Source organism: Nicotiana attenuata, unplaced genomic scaffold (genome assembly GCF_001879085.1).
Source record: "Nicotiana attenuata strain UT unplaced genomic scaffold, NIATTr2, whole genome shotgun sequence".
Classification (NCBI taxonomy): domain Eukaryota; kingdom Viridiplantae; phylum Streptophyta; class Magnoliopsida; order Solanales; family Solanaceae; genus Nicotiana; species Nicotiana attenuata.
The window spans coordinates 205,884-221,411 of NW_017670767.1; the positions used below are offsets into that span (position 1 = coordinate 205,884).

General features: G+C 35.0%; 1 protein-coding gene and 1 pseudogene across 1 annotated transcript in view; one reads left to right on the forward strand and one right to left on the reverse strand.

Moving 5' to 3' along the window:
- LOC109243133 overlaps window positions 1-6,086 on the forward strand; it is a 31,520-nt pseudogene extending 25,434 nt beyond the window's left edge.
- A 3,300-nt stretch (window positions 6,087-9,386) lies between these two features.
- LOC109243137 overlaps window positions 9,387-15,528 on the reverse strand; it is a gene marked incomplete at its 3' end in the record, with an annotated part of 10,082 nt that continues 3,940 nt past the window's right edge. The window contains 1 exon segment of the mRNA XM_019410037.1: window positions 9,387-9,629. Within this exon segment, the coding sequence (XP_019265582.1) occupies window positions 9,387-9,629 (243 nt within the window).

Sequence of the window (15,528 nt, forward strand, 5' to 3'; positions counted from 1 at the left end):
AAATAATAAAAAAAATATTTGAAATACTTTAGCGACCAAAGTTGGTTGCTATTTGGCCGCAAATTTAGTCAAACTGTTGACTGGACTGGTCAGACTTGCTTGGTCAAAGATATACTGAGATTAGCGACCAATGTTGGTCGCTAAAGTGGACCCACTATAAATTTTTTAATAATATTATTATTATTTTATAAAACTTATAAAATATAAATATATATAATTTAAAACTTGCGACCAAAGTTGGTCGCTAACTGAAGGATAAGTTGATAGCGACCAACATTGGTCGCTAAAGTGGGACCCAGTTATTATATTTTAATAAATATATATTTATTTAATATAAATTATAAAATATAAATAAATATAATTCAAAAGTTACCGACCAAAGTTGGTCGCTTAATGAAATAGAGACCAATGTTGGTCGCCAAGGTGGGACCCAGTTCTAACATTTAATAATTTTTATTATTAATTTAAATATTATATAAAATATAAATAAATCTAATTAAAATTTAGTGACCAAATTTGGTCGCTAAATTTAATTCATGTACAGTTAGTGACCAACATTGGTCGCTAAGTTAAATTCATTTAACTTAGCGACCAAAGTTGGTCTCTATATGGTCAAAATTAAAAATCACTTTTGTATTTACTATGTAAATAATATAAATGTAAGTCGTTAATACTTTTGTAATACAAGGGATGAATAGTACTACGAAGCGGGCGTGTAATAACATCAATTACGGCGGTCGACAAGCCTCACACGTGCCGTCACAAATCACTTGCATAACTTGATCACGTTGAAGGAACTGATCACTACCACCAATATGCCGACTCAACTATGGCTAACCAATCTATCTTCTTCCAAATTAATTCTTGATTGCCTTAGAAATAATAATAACTCCATTCAACACATAACACACTCCATCCGCACTCATCCCGAGTGACCTTGAATCACGAGACTATGCTGTCTCAAATCCTATGAACCATTTCATACCTCCCAAATGCTACACTGCAAGTCAAAACATCATAGAACATTCTGTGCCTCTTCTCATAAGCTGCTACAAAGCTTGATTCTTAATCGTACCTATAGGCTCGCAATCATTAGGCACCACGCTTTTCCCCTTTGAATCCACTAGGACCGTTGTTGAGAGCCACCCGCTCTGACTTGGCCCCGAATATAATCAACTCCATGAATCTTCTAGCACATGAATACCCTCTCGACGAAGCACCGGGCAGAATCACTTCCCTTGAAACCCGCATCTATACAAGGCATAAATCCTGAATCCTTCCCCAAGTCTGAACATGAGCCAATAAGGCCAACCATAGCATACCTTTAACAATTCCTTTGCTCAAATTACCACTTAGCTTGAAGCCACTATTACACAACTCTGAAATTCATCAGGATTCTTTATCTCTTATTGACATAACCTTGCGTAATCAATCGCCAAATTCTCGGAATATTTCTGTAAAACCCCTTTTTATACTCTGAATCATCAACCACATTCGCACGACCGCTCTCTTTGCTGTATAACTAATAGAATTCTTCGAGAAGCTTCGCCAACCATGCGACCGCCGATCTGCTCACTGGAGATAACCCGCCTGTGGAATTTACGTGCCGACATCTTCCAACACTGCTGCACGGGGTACAATCACTACGACATCAATAACCCATCGTGAGTCCGAGCTCACTCTCTAGCTGCACAAGTCCATTCACCCCTCGTAGACATTAATTAAATGTGCGGCAACATCCTTCCAATTCAAAGTTACGTTGTATCGTTCTTCATTTCAAGTAGCTCCTTTCCGTTATATCAAATCTCCTGCCGCATAATAGCCCATACTTCAAATTAGATCCGTAGACCCCAATCATCAATCACTAAAATTCCCAAGTCGTTCCAAACTCTCCTTAAGGTGCGTAGTCATCCTAACACAAAGCCCGTATGCAACTCCACCACTCTCCCACTTTGGCGGAACTTGCCCCTCTAATCGACCACTCGACCTTTGCTTCTTATACCTGGCCTTCTAGAAATTTTATCCACCGCCTGACACTCCCCACATGTCCTTCCTCATCCTTTGCTGCTCAGTTGTTGCCTTAATAAAATCTATCTTCGTAGCACTTGAACCCACAAATCGCTACTAACTTTAAACCTTTCCGGAGATCATCTTTCTCGAGCCGTCGACATTAGAAACACCGATTCAATCCTGAACCACCGCACCCCGCGATATCCAACAGTCGTTTCTCCAATATTATTTCATAATATCCTACCCCAAGGGCGAATTGCAGAATACCATAACACCGGCGAACTTAACACATACAATCGAGGACGACGACACTACATCGCAGATAAAAATTCCACCACGCTCGAAATTACCAAGTCTCGTTACTCCATCACCCCAAATCTGGACATTCATAGGCCAATTGTTTTTCCTCCACCGGAAGTGAAATATCATATCTCTGAATCGTGCACTGAGTAGATTTCCTTTCAACTCATTCACCGCCCCAACACATAGGCAAGTCTCCTACCATCAAGTCAATACTGTGCGATAACCAATCTCGAGCATCATAGCAACCTGTGCATAGCCTCCAAGCTATTAGAAGCGCAACTATCGAGCCGAAACGATAGAAAAATCCTTCCGCAAGGCGACGATAATAGCTCACCTAACTATACCGGGAGAAACATCTCGCACCACATCTGTAGTACCATTACAATTCTTCAATTCTCGATTTATAACAAACGGTTCGCATCGCGTAAGATTGAGTATGAAGGAAACAAGGGCATCAGCCTTAAGGAATCAAGTAGCACGATGAGGAAATCAAGAAGGGAAGTGCTCCTAACAGCCCTGTAGCCTCCCAAAGATAAGTACAGACGTCTCTGTACCGATCCGCGAGACTCTACTAGACTTGCTCATGACTCGTGAGACCTAAGGGAACCTAGTGCTCTGATACCATATTGTCACGACCCAAAATCCACTAAGGGTCGTGATGGCGCCGGACACCATTGTCAGGCAAGCCAACAACAAATAACAAGTAACTTCTCGTTTTAAATATTTCTGAAATCACTTCTTTTATACGTTTAAACAATACATAATAAATTCCACTGAATAAATAATGAAACATTTAACAATTTTAAATTTCTGAATAAACCCATAGACATCCCAGAACCCGGTGTCACAAGTGCATGAGCATTTACAAGGGAGTGAAATAAAATACAGTACTCTGAAGGAGACTCTGCTGGCTGCGGGTCGTCTCGATAAGTGCAGCTCACCTAAGTCTCCGTATCAACCATGCCGCTATGCCACTAAGCCACTAGTCACACATAAACCTGTGCAACAAAAATGCGCAGCAAGTGTAGTATGAGTACGAAAATAACGTGTACTCAGTAAGTATCCCGTCTAATCTCGAAAAAGTAGAGACGAGAGGTCGACTTCGATACTTACTAGTGGTCCAATAATGTTATATCAATAATATATTAAATCGTGGATTTTTATAAACATGTGTAATTCAATAGAATGAAGCAAGTAAACAATTCTTTCTTTTATAGAAAATTTCCAAATTCCTTTTCGTCATTTATACATTTATTCTCAAGCCGGGAAGGAACAACATCACTTCAATAAATTCCAAGGCAAGCAATACAAGCATGCGCAAATCATGCCGAGAATGTACGGCCCGATCCAATAATATTTAAACTGTGCACTGCCAGAGGTTCGAATGGCGCGAACCATAGATGCATCTATTTAATCTACCGAGGCGTTCGGCCCGTTCCACAATAGATAAACACATTCAAACAATCAAATCAATAATTCATCAAGGAGCAAATATTCAGGAAAAGGCAAGTTTCTCTTTTAAAAGTCAAGAAATGATATCTAGCCTTTTTTAGAAATTCATTTACACATTCGATATGTTTTAAGCATTTTAAGTTTGTCAACAAGGTTGCAAGTATTACAAGAAAGCATGCTTTTGGGCCCTAAACTACCCGGGCCTAAAGCATAATAGTAGCTACGCACGGACTCTCGTCACCTCATGCGTACGTAGCCCCCACAAATAGGAGCACATAACCAATTAACTCACCTATGGGGACAATTCCCTCTTACAAGGTTAGAAAGGAGACTCACCTCGCTCCGAAATTTCCATAACCGGCTTCCAAGCCCTTCCAACGACTCCAATTGATGCACAACGCCCCAAAACTATTCAAACACCGGACAAACCAATAAAAATTCACTCTAATACTTGTAACAATTCAAATTATATAAGTTCCCAACTCCGCTCGAAAAGTTGACCAAAATGCCCTCGGGCTCACGTGCCCGGATTCCGAAATTTCTCGAAGATAAATTCTACCCATAGCTTTACTAACTCAAATATACAATTTGCTCTAATTTTCATGCTCAAATTCAAGGTAAAAGTCCAAAATTCCAAATTCTAGGTCTTCCCCAAAAATCCCAAATTTATACTAATTTTCATGTCTAAATCCATGTAAGATCACATATTTAACTCAAAAATAGGAAGAAATCACTTACCTAGTGTTGCTTGGTGAAAATCCCTCCTTGAGCTCTCCAAAATCGTCCAAGCCAATTGAAAGAAATGGGCCAAAACTCGTGTTTAAAACAATCTGCCCAGGCTTCATCGAGTGGTACCTTGCGCTGTGCAGGTTGTACATCCTATTACAATTTTCCCCTGCTGTACACGTTCTGTTAAAACGCCCATAACTCCTTGTGAAAATATCCAAATGAAAAACGGTTTAAATATTTAGAAACTAGACTCAAAGATATTTTATTTGATAGGTTGCACACTATATAAATCTTTATATATTCCGAGATATGAGCTTCTAAAGTCGGTTCCATGCATCAGAAAATTCTGTCAAAACTGCTCCACCAGCCATCTTTAATCGATCATAACTTTCTGATAAAATGTCCAAATTATGAATGGTTTAACTTTCTGGAAATTAGAATGCAAGGGCAACAACTTTTATGTTTTGCAAATTTTCAGATTCGTTATAAATTTCGAGATATAAGCTTCTAAATTCAGCTCCGCAATTGCACTAGTTGCTGTCAAAACAGCTTTCTGCAGAAAATTTCAGCAACTCTTTGGTCCGAAATTCATTCCGTTAACCTTCCGAAATCCACCCGAGGCCCTCGGGACCTTAACCAATTATACCAACATGTCCCAAAACATGATCCGAACTCGCTCGAGGCCTGAAATCACATCAAACAACGTCGAAATCATGAATCGTACTCCAATCCAAATTTTATGAATTTTGAAATTTCAAACTTCTATATTCGATGCTGAAACCCGTCAAATCACATCCGATTGACCTCAAATTTTGCACACAAGTCATATTCGATATTACAAACCTGCTCCAACTTTCCGAATTGAAATCCGACCCTGATATCAAAAAGTCAGCCTCTCGGTCAAACTTCTCAAAAACCTTCAAATTTCTATCTTTAGCCAAATGACCTACGGACCTCCGAATTCACTTCCGATCGCGCTCCCAACTCCAGAATCACCATACGGAGCTACTCCCAAACTCAGAATCCCAAACGGACATCCATAACACTGAAATGCACTTCAATTCAAACTTATGAAATTTCTTCCAAAATGCTAACTTCCATAATAGGCGCCAAAACGCTCCCGGGTCATCCAAAACCCGATCCGGGCATACGCCCAAGTCCGAAAATATCATACGAACTTACTGGAATATTCAGATCCCGATTCCGAGGTCTTTTACTCTGAAATACAATGTTTGTCAATTCTTTCAACTTAAAGCTTCCGAAATGAGAATTCCCTTTCCAAATCAACTCCGAATTCCCCGGAATTCAATTCCGACCATGCGTACAAGTCATAATACCTGAAGTGAAGCTGCTCATTGCCCCAAACTGCTGAGCGACGCGCTAGAGCTCAAAACGACCGGTCGGGTCGTTACAAAGATATAAACAAGGAATTATTCCGTCCTACTAAAGTACAAATGTTTGTCCTTGAACGAGTTATAGATTGTGCACGTGCGATGGACACTCTGTATAAAGAGGGAGATGGATACACAAACTCCAAAGGCAATGTTAAAAACATGATTAACTTGTTACTAGTTGAACCTATCAAAATATGAGGATATAGTGATGCAGGTGCGCATTTAGTCAAGTATTTGGAGCAAAATGAGGCAAATGTATGAATTGAAGTCCTATTTATTTGCGATCGACAATATATCAACTATTATTTCATCTTAAGAATGTCTTAGAGCAAGTTGTCTTTTAGTAGTTGGATTTGTCTTTCATCCAACCAATCGGGTTTAAGTAACAATCTAGTTTGCATTCAACAACCACAACAACAAATTCAGTGTATTCCCATAAATGGGATATGGGGAGGGTAGTGTCTACGCAGATCTTATCCCTACCTTATTAAGATAGAGAGGTTGTTTCCGATAGACCTCGGCTCAAGGAATAATGGAGATAAAGCAACAAGTAGCAAACAATATTTAAGTAACGGTCGCGAATGACACAACATGTAATAGTAAAGATCCATGAATAAGATAATACAAAAATACACTACAAGAAGTAGGGGATACGACGACATTATATAAATGTCATATTATGGTGCTTAAATGTCACAAATTTAATCGCCGATATTTAATTTACATTTGTCCTAAATGTCGCAAATTTTAATGTCGGAAATTTTTCGACATTTAGTTAAATATCGCAAAAAGATTTGCGACATTTATTTACGACTTTTATAAAAATGTCACTTGAATTTTCTGACATTTAAGGTAATGTAGGTAAAAGATTTACGACATTTATTATAACCTTTAAGAAATGTCATATTTAATTTCAAACATTTAGGTTAATGTCAATAAAACATTTACGACATTTCTTTAGAACTTTATGAAATGTCACTAAAATTTCTGACAATTTCCTAAAAAAGAATAATAATCATTTATTTAGTTCATTAGTCATGAAACTAGTACTTATTCATACATTTGTAAATATCAAACATCATACACAATGTACAAACACAAATGATATGTAAAATGAATGCAATTAGTAATGTATCCAAAGAACAAAAGTAATGATCGACTAATTGTATTCCGTACAAATTTGAACAATTTAAAAGATGTCAACATACAACTGCGCTAAGATCGCTCATAACTCAAACAATTCCCTTAACTTGCAGAATAAATACAACGACAACGGTTCGGGGATCCATCTTTTCACAACTCAAGATTCCCTTGCCAGTAATTGAACTGACATCCTTCAAATACTGCACAAAAAGTTCACATAAGAAAGAATTATAACAATATAATAAAGGAAAAAATAAAAGTGTCTTGTATATTTTTTTCAACTCAATTATTACTAGTAATCTGGATTGTAACCCGGGAAGAATTATTACAATAGTGCTTTGATCGTTTAAAGAATTCAAACCTAAGAACTTTACCTGGAACCAGACAAACTATTGCAACTCAATTCTGTGTAAGCTATTGCATTATGCTGCATCTGGTGTAGAAACAAAGAACATCAATTAGAAGAAATTGCCCAAAGCAACAAAGATCTCATAAAACATCTATTAAACAGAGGATAAGTGATCACCTTCACAAACCTGGATCTATCTTTTCAAAAATTGATACTATACCAGAAAAGTTAACCTATTCAACTACCATAGGGCAAGACATCTATATTTTTTTCAAAAGTCCTGTTTAAACTTAAACATGAGGAAGAAAAAAGTGTCAAAATCTCAAAGGATGAGAACTTGTCTTATTCTCTTTCGCAAATCATTAGAAATCCAAAACTAGTTACAATAATTCTTTAATAATAGTTACTAATATGATACACAATGCATATGCAACCAAGGAGGAGCTAATCGAATATAAAACTATTGTTTACGAGTAAAATCAGATGTGATAAAGAATTTTTATATAATTCTAATATTACCAAAATTCTTACACAATAAAACTCACAGCACCTACAGCAATTTTAACAGCCTTATAGGGGCATCATCCGATTATAAAAAGGTGTACTAGTTCTTTTAATAACAATAAACTTTTTATGGATTTGTTGTAAAAAATCCAAGGTTAAATGGTGTCGTAAAATTCACTCCAAGCCTACAGACAAGGTGATAGAAAAATACTTTTGATATCTCAAAAAGAAATATTTTAAAACTATGTCTAAATTCATTTTCTTACTATTATATTAATGAGACATTATTATAGTAATTATTTTAAATATATTTGTAACAACTAATTTGATAAGTTTAATATGATAATTGAATGGCTATAATAACTTCTACGTTACTTTTTTCTTTTTGTTCACACTCAAAATGGACAAAAGGAATTAGATATATGTAGTTCAAAAAAATGGACATCAGATTGTTACCATATTAAAGGCCAAAAACGTTAGAAAATTAAAGGCCATTTAAGGCTTTGAAAGAAAACATTAGCCATTAAGGCTATTCAAGAATAGTGTATCAAGTTTCAGTTACAAAATTATTATTATATTTGAAAATATAATCAAATTATATTCAATTTATTAGTATAATAAATACCCACCATTAACATAATATTAAAACAATGAATCTAATCATCAATTTGAATATTTCTTTTTGAGATAATCTAACAATTATACAGGAACCAAATTTGCTTAAAAAGAAATTTTCCATTCTGAGAACTTGAGTAGTTCTTGAATCACCAAATATTTTAAACATAATTACTATAATAATGTATCATTAATATAATAGTAAGAAAATGAATTTAGACATAGTTTTGGAATATTTCTTTTTGAGCTATCAAAAGTATTTTTCTATCAATAAAATTGGCGTATACCACTATTTGCGATGCGCACACGGTATTCTTTAGTAAAAGGCGAAAGAATAGTTCGCTCTGTTATCAAAATGGTTATTACACATATATCTAAAAGAACTCATGTATGTATTTTGTTGTCAATCGCTTTTGTCCGCCCTTATGTCGCTGAAAATAATCATTTAATCTCAATATGGAAGAGCCTTATGAACTTGTGATTCTTGTGGCGACATTATATATATTGGAAGACCAAAGTATATTGTATTTTGGTGTAAGTACTTTATGTTCTAAAAATAATTTTGACTAAGCGAATGATATAATTATTGTGGTCATTTCTCAAGCAAATCTTAAGGATATTTTTATTTTTACTTTGTTATTATGGAGAATCAAATTTGAGTTTTGAATTTGGTGTGTTACATATAAAAGCATGATTGATTTCATCCAAGTTGTATAAGTTCTTTGCTAATTCTATGAGAATTATGAAAGAGTGAATAATTTTTTTTTTTTTTGATAATAGGGATATTTATATTATATAAATATTAAACATAGTCCATCGTACATAAACTTAGAGAATGGAAATGGTCACAGCATGGTAAACCAGTGTTTGTGACGTTTTTGTTGCCTAAAAGTCTTAATCTATTACAAGCCATAGTATCTAGTGATTTCTTGGATAAGTAGCCAACATCCAGATCTTTAGCAACTTGTTCGATTACAAAAGAGGGAGGAGCTGGATGTAGTTTAGGAATATCCTTGCAAGCTTGCCAAAATGTCTCCTTGCATGCGTCCTTGGCCAAAAGGTGAGCTGTTTGATTTCCTTCCCGGAAGTTATGCCGTAGTGACAGGTCCTTCCGCTGGAGCATCAATAATCTACACGAATAGACAATATTAGTCATGACAAAGTGATCGTTGTTTAGTGCATAAATGGCTTCTGTGGAGTCCGTTTCAATCTCTAATGAAACAGGTTGTATTTAGTAGCTATTTTCAATCCTTCATGGATTGCTTGGAGTTCTGCATGCAAAGGTGAGAGAGCTTTGTCGGATTTTTGATATCCTAATATCCAATTCCCTTTGTGGTTACGAAAAACTCCCCCAATGCCAAAATTATTCCTTACTCGATTGAAGGCACCATCTGTATTGAGTTTGAAAGAGTCATGTTGGGGGGGATACCATTTTATGTTGATGTTGGATTTGGCAGTAGTGAGTAAGTCACTGGAGCTAAAGAAGTGGAATTCATAAGCTATATTAGAGATATTTTCCAGATGCGGGGAATAGTGTGTATTATTGATATTATTATTATTTATGTTGATCCATATTCCCCAAAGGAGGAAAGGCAGGAGTGTGTTCCAGGGAACCATAGGGGGGTAAGGTTACTATCTCTCAGTTTGGTAAGCCAGTGTTTATCGTGTTTTAAGGTCAAGATGGAGGTGTTGAAATGTCTCCATAGGGTTGAGACGACGGGGCATGTGAGGAAAATATGAGTGATGGATTCCTCTTTATCTTTACAGGTTGGGCAATTGGGGTTTATATTCATACCTATATGATGGAGATAGGAGCGGCAGGGAATTTTGTTGTGGAGGATTTGCTAAAAGAGGTATTTTATTTTGTTTGGGCAGGGCATTTTCCAAATCCACTCAAAGTCTTGTTTAGTAGTGTTATCTAAGGTTTAATAGGCTATAGCAAGATTTGGTGTTGAATGAACCATTGGGGCTGAGTCTCCAAAGAGGTTTATCGATGTTCTGGAGTGGTAATGGGATGGAGTTTACTTTATCCAAAATTTCTAGAGGAATAGTGAATGAAGTTTCCTGAAAATCCAATTTCCCTTTATGGTATAGTTTCTTGATAGGGAGGTTATCTTCTTTGTAGTTTAAAGGACCCTCAATATTGGCTCTAAGGGTTAGAAGGTTAGGAATCCATTGGGTGTCCCAAGTGTTGAAATTAGAGTTTCTACCTGGGAGCCATTGAATGCCTTGATTACAAAGATTCCAACCAGTAACAATGCTTCTCCAAATGAAGGAGGAGTTGCTAAGCTTCTTTTTGCAGTATTTGCGGATTAGGAGGTTAGCCCAAGGAGAAGAGGAATTATTGATAAGTCTCCAGGAGAGACTACTAAGAAGGACTTTATTTTTCGAGAGGGCATCTTTCATACCTAATCCTCCCAATTCTTTAGGTTTTGTAACAGTGTTCCAATTAATGAGATGTAATTTCTTTTGGTTAGAAGTGGTACCCCAGATAAAATTTCTTTGGATTTGGTCAATGAGTTTGAGGGTTTTGGTGGGGAGTAGAGTATATTGCATGGCATGATTTGGAATCGAATTAAGAGTAGCAAGTGCTAGGGTGGTTCTCCCTGCTATATTAAGACAGTTGGTTCTCCAATTTGAGAGTTTGGCCCGCATTTTATCGATTATGAATTGATAGTCAGCTGGTTTGGGGGCATTATTGAGGATAGGAAATCCTAGATATTTACCAAAATTATTGGTTATATTCAAATTGAAGTTGGTTATATTCAAATTGAAGCCTGAGGCAATTTCTTTGGAGATTTGGACAGGACAGTTATGGGAGAATAAAATTTTAGACTTCCCTTTATTGATTTTTTGACCAGACATACTGCAAAAGAAGTTGAGGCAGTTGTTGATGGTATTAAGGTTTTTTTTGTCAGCTTTAGCCATAAGAGTGAGATCATCTGCAAAGAACAAGTGGGATATGCTAGTGTGATTATGATTGAGGCCAATAGGATCCCAAAGATTGATATCAACTTGGTAGGAGATTAGGCGGGATAGCATTTCCATACACAAAATAAATATAAAGGGGGAGAGGGGGCAGCCTTGCCTGATTCCTCTACTGGGAGCAAAGAAAGAGGTTGTGGTTCCATTTACCAGAATAGCAATGTTACTAGTGCATATACAGTTCACAATGAGCTTCTTTATCTTATTGAGAAATTGGAAGTGAGAGAGGGTTAAGTAGATGAAAGACCATTCTAATCTATCGAAAGCTTTTTCCAGATCTAGTTTAAGAATCATGTGGCCTTTCTTCCCTTTCATTTTTTTAAATTGGCTCATCAACTCTTGGATTATGATGGCATTGTCGGAGGACCTTCTGCCTCTTAAGAAACTAGCTTGGAAAGGGCTTATGATATGGTTGAGGAAAGGTTGGATTCTATTAGCAATAATCTTTGTAATGATTTTACAAATGGTATTACAAAGACCTATGGGTCTAAAAGATTTCAGATTGTTTGCATTGGGGATTTTGGGAATTAGACAAAAATAGGTGTTGTTGATTTCAGGGGGTAAAGATTGGGTGTTGAATATTTGAGTACATAGTTCTATAACTAATTTACCCACAATGTTCCAGTACTTCTGGTAGAAGAAGGGATGTATACCATCCAGTCCCGGAGATTTAAAGGGCTTGAAGGAAAAGACAGCTTTGTAAATTTCTTCCTTAGAGAGATGGACATCAAGGATGGAAAGATCAATATTATTATAAGCCTATGGATTGTTTTTGATAAGGGACCAATTAGTAGTAACATGATCAGTTTTGAAGGCTTTAACAAAGTAATTGAGAGTGTGATCCAAGATTTTGTTAGGATCATTGATCCAATTTCCTAAGTCATCTTTAAAATAGGCAATTCTATTTTTCCTTGTTCTATTGGTAGCACTTATATGGACAGAAGGAATTGGAATGATAGTTGTTAGAGTTTTGTATTCCATTTAATCTGGCCATGTTTTTTTTTCAACAGATCATGTGTGATATATACATAAGACTTTCGGTGACGGTATGTGTGTGAAAATGTTATCTCCTTAACTTGAAATTTTTAAAAATGTGGGGGACCATGATGTCCTGAATTATCTAGCTTGATCCTAAGAAGAGGGGAAAAAAATAGAAAAATTATTTATTAAAATTATAACATTGAAGCCTTACAAAAATGAGACTTTTTGTGGCAAAAATTTATATTGGAAGATCAAAAATTTGTTGTATTTCTGACTTCGAAAAGTTATGGTGCTTTGGGTCTCTTAGTCATTTGGGTGAAGAAAATCGTTGAATTATGACCCGTTTCTTACTGATTTGAGATATTTCTGTAATTAAAGTTGCTTCTGTATTTAGAAAATTTTCTTTGGTACTTGACTACGGAAGATACAAAAAGAAACCAAATTCTTATGTGTTAAAAGATGTTTCAAAAGGCACTTGTACAAAAGTCAAGTTTTATTTCATTTGAGATGAGTTTATGCTTTATTTGAGAAATACTATAGGTTAGTATTTTCTATGTGGATTTCCACTGTATTAGAAAGATACAGTGATGATATTGAATCTCTGATTCAGATGAGAAAAAACTAGCTAGTTATTGTGTGATCACCTTTGGTGGGTGTTATGATATTAAAATTGTCTGGCAGTGAAGTTGATTAAGCAACCTATTGGCGTGTATTCCGCTAGGAATTAAACCGATAATATTTGTGTCGATGAATTGGGATTGCCAACGTGCAATAGCCATTGTAAGAAAATAAATCTTTCAATGGGAAAAGTAGACACATTTTTTTAAGATATAATATCATAAAGCAATTGCTTAGAGATGAGAATTTTTTGTACATATTATGTGTAGTCAAAAGAGGATTTGGCCGATCCTTTGACTTATAAGTGAAACATCGAGGGGTTGAGACTTTTGCCAATTTGAGATGTATCAACAATGATGGTAACCCAACCTATATGATTGGAGATCCCATGATGTAGGTTCATATGGGTAATAACAGTCATTAGTTGATCAAATGTGCACTATTAAATTATGTCACTTCCTATGGTGTGTGTATATAGTGCAAGACTGCAAGAAATGTGAGGCTGAGTTATTAAGCTCTTAATCCAATAATCCATAGCCTATTGTAGGTGGTGTATTGTGCTGCAGAATACACTTGATGGATTGACCTATATGAGTGTGGAGTGGGGCCGCTTCTATGAAATTTGTGGCAAAATTTCTAGAGCACTCACGAAAACCAGGCGCGCGCATGGCCTATTAGCGCAAAACCGCGATAAACAACAAAGTGTGTGCGGGTATAATGTGATAGATAAGACACTAAACTTACAAAAGATTTCTTGGTTCATAGAAGTATTGAACATCACCAATTATTCTGTAAGTTTAATCTTATTTTATCTAGGTCTGGGTCATAGTCCAAGAGACACCAGATTCGACGCATTATGCTCATTTGTGAAACCCAGCAAATTATTTTATTATTTTACTATTTTTAATATTCTTTTTGAGATATGTGGGGGATTGATAAAAAAATACTTTTGATATCTCAATAAAAAATATTTCAAAACTATGTCTAAATTTATTTTCTTACTATTATATTAATGAGACATTACTATAGTAATTATTTTAAATATATTTGTAACAACTAATTTGACAAGTTTAATCTCATAATTGAATGGCTATAATAACTTCTACGTTACTTTTTGACACAACAATAATGTTTAGCCTTAATGGTTATAATTTTCAAACGTTTCTTAACCATTAAAGCAAAATGGTTTCAAAGGTCAGATGTTTACATTCTTTTGGACTCACTACTAGAATTCCTATAAAAAGCAACCAAAGATTAGCGACCAAATTTGGTCTGTCAAGAAAAGCGACCAAAGTTGGTCGCCAAACTGCCGAAAATAATAAAAAAATTATTTGAAATACTTTAGCGACCATAGTTGGTCGCTATTTGGCCGCAAATTTAGTCAAATTGTTGACTGGACTGGTCAGACTTGCTTGGTCAAAGATATACTGAGATTAGCGACCAATGTTGGTCGCTAAAGTGGGACCCACATAAATTTTTTTAATAATTTTATTATTATTTTATAACACTTATAAAATATAAATATATATAATTTAAAACTTGCGACCAAAGTTGGTCGCTAACTGAAGGATAAGTTGATAGCGACCAACATTGGTCGCAAACATGGGACCCAGTTATAATATTTTAATAAATATATATTTATTTAAAATAAATTATAAAATATAAATAAATATAATTCAAAATTTAGCGACCAAAGTTGGTCGCTTAATGAAATAGAGACCAACGTTGGTCGCCAAGGTGGGACACAGTTCTAACATTTAATAATTTTTATTATTAATTTAAATATTATATAAAATATAAATAAATCTGATTAAAATTTAGTGACCAAATTTGGTCGCTAAATTAAATTTAAATTCATTTACAGTTAGCGACCAAAGTTGGTCTCTATATGGTCAAAATTAAAAATCACTTTTGTATTTACTATGTAAATAAATGTCTATATATATAATATATATATACTTACGATATATTATGCACTAAGTATAAGTTTATTAGGTAATACCGTATCGAATATAGATCATATATATATAATATATATGTACTTACGCTATACTATGCACTAAGTATAAGTGTATTAGGTAATACCGTATCGAATATAGCTTATATATATAATATATGTACTTACGCTATACTATGCACTAAGTATAAGTGTATTAGGTAATACTGTATCGAATACAGCTTATATATATATAATATATGTACTTACGCTATATACTATGCACTAAGTATAAGTGTATTAGGTAGTACTGTGTCGAATACAGCTTATATATATAATATATGTACTTACGCTATATTATGCACTAAGTATAAGTGTATTAGGTAATACCGTATCGAATATAGCTTATATATATATAATATATGTACTTACGCTATATACTATGCACTAAGTATAAGTGTATTAGGTAATACTGTATCGAATACAGCTTATATATATATATATATATA